We start from the raw sequence: 6,167 nt of genomic DNA on the forward strand, positions 1-6,167 counted from the left end.
ATTTATATCCTCTTCATAGCTAGTTAATTTATTATCGATTAAGCTCTAATTTTAAAACACTTATCATGTTCTCGCCGACCGAGATCGTAAATTTTGAGACTAATGTTCACATCTCATTTACATAACACATAATTTCAATGTTTATTTAAAACCTCTATTGAAAATCCCAATTCTTCGAAGTTTTATATCGATAATACTAGATTAATTTTAACTACCATATCATAACACCAGACCAACCTCAATCCTTGATCACAGCTCGAATAATATGTGTGTTTATCACATATGTCTCAATAAGATTTTTAGTCGGGATATTATTGACCTACTTGTGCGAGCGCACACACTTCTCGAGCAAGTAGTATGCGTTCGCACAAGTGCCTGTGCGATCGCACATCATGTTTATGTATGTGCGTTTGCACAGGTTGTTGTGTTGCGCACAGTTGTTCGTGCCCCGCACTTTGATCTCTAGCGTTCGTCGTTTCCTTCACTTTTTCATGTTGCCAGTAACCAAACATCATTTACAACCATAAACAAACCCAAATAACCATTTTCAACAACTTACATAACCATTTTCAAGCAAATCTAAACCGCTAACTTGTTTCCAACATTAAACACCAAATTCAATCCATATTGACCGCAAATTCATCAAACCGTACCTTAACAATAGCTTTTCCAAAATTCCACAGAATTATTTCGTTGAAATGTTAAGAACCCGACTTACGAATCAATAACCTCGTCGATTCCGCCAACCGTTTGTCGATTTTCAGTCTCCATCTATGATTCTACAATCAAACTTAACTTAGTTCGATGTGTTTGCATGAAAAACTTGTATTTGAATCGTGATTTTAGGGTTTGAGAACGAAGAATAAATGATAAAAATGAAAAATAACTTAGAATCTCGATGTAACACGTGTTAATATAATTAAGGAATGAAAATAATAAAAGTGTTAATGTATGTATATATCAAAAGAATATAGTTTTTATAAATGGACTTTTTATTTTTTTATTCGGTTTTCAATTTTGAAAATGTCCAACCCGAAACCAAAACCAAACACCTTACTTTTATATAGTTACAAATCGAACCAACCCGTATTCATTAAATAACCGAATTATAGCTACCATTCGAAGCTTACAGATCACCTAATCGGCAGTGATTTATCAACTTCAATTTTAGTGCGATTCGGTTTTATGATCCGGTTCAATTTTAGCACGTCCCTAATGACACACAGCTTCAATTGTTTACCAAACAGAGGGGTAAAAAGAATAGAAATATTTTTCGTTATGATTTATAAGAAAAATTTCATAATCTTTTTAAATTTTCTTTTTACTGTTATCATTTTTTAAATTTGAAACACAACTACAGCATCCTTTTGTTCATCCTTTGTTGTTCACCAATCTGAGTAAGTATTTGACTATCCTCTTCCGAAAATGGAACATACAACTCAAACCATTCATATATGGGAATAAACTGAAGGTTTATCCCCTTAAAATTCCCTCACCTTTTACCCCCAATTCATTTGCACCCTCACATTGTAAAATCATCAAAAATACCCAAATTACGATTTTTCACTTTCAAATGCACCCTCAAGCATTAAATTGACCTCTTTTCACTTAAAAAATGTTCAAATTAATACTTTAAATTTTAATATATATTTTAAAATAGGACTTAATATTTTATTTAAAACAAAAATAAACCTATTTTTTCAAGTGAAAAAAGATCAATTTAATGTTTGAGGGTGTAATTGAAAGTGAAAGGTCGTAATTTGGGTATATTTGGTGGTTTTGCAATATGAGGGTGCAAACAAATTGGGGGTAATAGGTGAAGGGTTTTTAAGGGGATAAGCCTAAACTGAAAAGCCTTCTATCTTTGCCTTGTTTTTCTATTAATAATAAAAAAAATTATAAAAATTATTTAAAATTACCAAAAATAATATATAAAAATATTTGAAAAATAAAAATTTTCAAAATAGAATATAAAACTTGTAAAGATTATGCAAGTAGAGAGAGTAAGAAATAAAGAAATAAGCAAAAAAGTTGGCATGGCGATTAATCGGCTAACATCACAGGAATGTTCTTTGATGGCCACATTACTTCACTATTTATATCTCATCTCTCAACGCCTCCACTTCTCCATCATCATTTCACATTCTCCTCTCTCTCTCTCTAACTTTCTCTCACTAACTTAAAATATTCCAATGGAGTCCATCAACATGCTCGACTCCGCCTTTGACTCCGACAAGCTCACCTGCGAAATATTTTCCATCCTCGAAAATAATTTTCTTTTCGGACAAAACAAACACCCTCAAATTCCATCCAAAGTCCGAATCCTTTCCATCGACGGCGGCGCCGCCACCCACGCTATTCTCGCCGCCAAGTCACTTTCCCATCTCGAATCATCCATCCGCCGTAAGTCCGGCAATCCTCACGCAACTCTCGCTGATTATTTCGATATTGTTGCCGGTTCCGGCGCCGGTGGTATTCTCGCCGCCCTTCTTTTCACCCGCGGAAAAGACGGCCGTCCTTTACACACTGCTGACTCAGCTCTTAAATTCATGCTGACCAATCAGAAAACACTGAGCCACAATCAGAATTCCCGGTCGATACTCCGGCGGATTTTCCGGCAGGGGAAGCTGGAGAAGCTGTTACGGTCAACTTTTGGAGAATGTAGTTTGAAAGATACGGTTAAGTCCGTTTTAATCCCGTGCTACGATCTTTCCACGCGCGGGCCTTTTGTTTTCTCACGCGCTGATGCTGTCGAATTCGACGGTTATGATTTTAAGATGAGTGACGTTTGTCTGGCTACTTGTGCTGATCCTACGGTGAATGGAGCTGTGGAAATGAGATCAGTTGATAAAAGGACTAGAATCGTGGCCGTTGATGGCGGCATTGCTATGAATAATCCTACGGCTGCTGCTATTACTCACGTTTTGAATAATAAACACGAGTTTCCTTTATGTAGTGGCGTTGAGGATCTTCTTGTTGTGTCCCTCGGCGGCGGTGAATCGGAGGTTGGTTTTGGTGCTCCCAATTCATCACCGGCACGGTTTGTTAGGATCGCCGGAGAAGGAGCTTCCGATACGGTAATACACATTTTTCACTTTTACTATATCAACTTCACTTTTATATTACTTTTTTAATTTAATCACTTAACATCATATTATATCATACTGATTAAAATTTGAATCAACTAAAGTTATAGTAAAAATTATATTAAAAAAATATTTAAAAATAGTTGACGCTCGTGTCAGAGCAACAATTATTAATAATAAAAATTGATAATAACTGAACACAAATTTTATTTTGATAAATCAGCATCTTTTGTTCATAACAGAAAAACGGATTCAAATCAAAAGGAAATAATTTCGTCAAAATTGAAAATATTATTGTTTCTATTGATTGTTCTTTAAAAATAACGCCATCTTAGAAGTTTAATCTTTTCAATCAGAAGTTTTATTTATTTAGCGCATCGATTAAAAGTATTCCTACTAAAGTGAAATTTTTTTTAAAAAAATATTATTTGAAAGTATGTAATTTAATTGAATTGTTTGTGTCGGTCCACTTTTAAAATAAAAGAAAAGAAAAAACAATTTTAACTCATTTTTGTCACTAGTGAGATTATAGTAGTATATTATGGTGGCCCTATACAATAATGGAAATAATTGTATATATGTGCATGGTGTTTGTATGAATAAAATGTATTATCTTGTATATAGTTGGTTAGGTAAGCTAATTACATCTTATTTATATAAATATAGGTTGATCAAGCTGTCTCCATGGCCTTTGGTCACTTTCGGACAAGTAATTATGTTCGCATTCAGGTAATCATCATTTTCTTATAAATTAATATTAATAACCACTAAATTTTATTCTCTTTTAATTTTTTTATTGGAATGTAAATTAATTAAAATATTTGTGTATAAATTTCAGGCGAATGGCATTGTAGGTAAAAAGCAAGGGAAAATGAACAAGGCAGAGATTTTAAGTGTAATTGAAGAGATGTTGGAACAGAAAAATGTAGAGTCAGAACTATTTAAAGGAAAAAAATTGGGTGAAAGCACAAACTTGGAGAAATTAGAGTCATTTGCTGGAGAGCTTATAAAGGAAGAAGAAAGAAGAAAATCGAGCATTTTACCGGCCGTCGTGTTAAAGCAGGCATCATCGCCATCGCCCAGAACTTCTTCGGCGACTTCTCTTTCAACTTCATCGTCGTCGTCTTGAAAAAAAAAGTTATAAAATTGGTTATTAATTTTAATAGAGAAAAAAAAAATGAAAAGTTTGATGCTTTTGCTGCCGCTCGTGATGGAACAATAAAGACATCCGAGACAGAGCTGAGCTGTTGAGTGCATCTGAATTTATATTTTTGGGTGAATTGTGATGAGATAGTTAGGTGTATGTATTAATGTAGTGATGTTTGTGTATAAGGTCTTATGAATTCTTTTCTTTGTGATGTTAGAGATGTCATACTCATAGTAGAGATTGGTAGAGAGTTTGATGCTATGTAAATTTTGATGGAATGAATTTTTAATCTATTTTCTTTACAACTCTACTTCACTCCCAATTTGGGAGCTGCATAGTTCATAGTTTTACTTTACAAACAATTACTAAGTTTCTTTTGAATCCCTAAACATCTATATTTATTTGGAGAAGCGATCAATATGGTCTAAAATGTTCATATTACGGTCTTTTTTCATTTCCTTTATCCTTCTATACTTGATACTTCAATCGCTCTAAGTTCAAATAGTAACATGATTTGATTTAGGGTTAATTTCTAAAAAAATCACGAACTTTATACGAAGTTTCATTTTAATCATGAACTTTAAAAGTTGTCATTTAAAGGCACGAACTTTCATTTTGTTTCAAATATATCGCCAAAGTAAAATCCGGTGTATTTTATCAAACCAAAAATTCCTAATCCTATTTACTATAACTAAAAGATAATAAGATTTAATGTCAATTTATAATTTGGGTTTTTCATTAATAGTTTATTGACTAAAATACACTGAAATGATAGATTTGAAACAAAATGAAAGTTCATGCCTTTAAATGGCAACTTTTAAAGGTCATGATTAAAATGAAACTTCGTGTAAAGTTCGTGATTTTTTTAGAAATTAACCATTTGATTTAAGTAACAATTGATCTATAATCTATAAGTATTAAATAAGAAATCCAAAGGAGATTAGTCCATTATACTCCTAAATTTAATCAATCACATGGTTTGAGAGATAAATACTCCGGAATGATTTTTGTTAATAAAAACGTGTCTCTACAAATAATGAAATCTTAATTATTATACAAATCCTAATAAAAAAACTTATTCTACTGATATTAAAGATAATTAAATCAAGAAGGAGAAGTTGTTTATAAGTGAAGAAATCAGAAGTTCAAGTTTAATTACTGCCACATCAGCAGTTCTTGTTAGTTAAAGAAGTTTGTTAATATAACCGTTGTAAGTTTAGAGAATAGTCAAGTGACAACTGTCACCTTTGTCTATAAATACTGTTCTAACAGTATTCATTAATTTCAAATGAGAATTACTCTTCTTTCACGTGTTCATCTTCTTCTTCACTTTACTTTCTTAATTCTTGATATTCTTGATATGGTATGAGAGCATAAACTCTGAAAAATTCAATCTCAAATCGCAACGAGAAATCAATTTCAATTTCAGTTCAAAATTAATTTCAAAAATCAATTACAAATCACAATTAGTTCATCATCAATTTCTTTGATCTTTTCTTCTTTACAGATTATTAAATTCCTCTTTCTTATTTCTTGTTATCAATTTTCTTTCTAAAAACCCTAATTTTTCTTCCATAATCATGGGATTTCAAGTTTCTGAAGCAGAAAATCCTGCATCCTTTCTACTTACATCCAAGTGAGAACCCCTCATTGATACTTGTTTCACCATTAATGAATGGGCAAAATTTTCACTCGTGGTTTCGTTCTATGCGTATGTGTCTTTTATCAAAGAACAAGCTGAAATTTGTGGATGGAAGTATAACTGTTCCTGCAAAGACTGATCCACTCTATCCATACTGGGAAAGATGTAATACTATGGTGATTTCTTGGATTCTGAGATCTTTATCTCCTTCTATAGCTCAAAGCATATTGTGGATGGACAATGCACTGGATGTCTGGAAGGATCTCTTTGATCGTTTTTCTCAAGGTAATGC

At 32.5% G+C, this 6,167-nt stretch overlaps 1 protein-coding gene across 1 annotated transcript; it reads left to right on the forward strand.

Annotated features, from left to right (window-relative positions):
* The first annotated feature begins 2,056 nt into the window (after positions 1-2,056).
* On the forward strand, positions 2,057-4,538 carry LOC126683001 (patatin-like protein 7). The gene is made up of 3 exons (XM_050378810.2): positions 2,057-3,077; positions 3,753-3,815; positions 3,925-4,538. The coding sequence occupies exons 1-3, from the start codon at positions 2,193-2,195 to the stop codon at positions 4,213-4,215; spliced, it is 1,239 nt and encodes a 412-aa protein (XP_050234767.1). The 5' UTR covers positions 2,057-2,192; the 3' UTR covers positions 4,216-4,538.
* The last annotated feature ends 1,629 nt before the right edge of the window (positions 4,539-6,167 follow it).

This window comes from Mercurialis annua, linkage group LG5 (genome assembly GCF_937616625.2).
Source record: "Mercurialis annua linkage group LG5, ddMerAnnu1.2, whole genome shotgun sequence".
NCBI classification, from domain to species: Eukaryota; Viridiplantae; Streptophyta; class Magnoliopsida; order Malpighiales; family Euphorbiaceae; genus Mercurialis; species Mercurialis annua.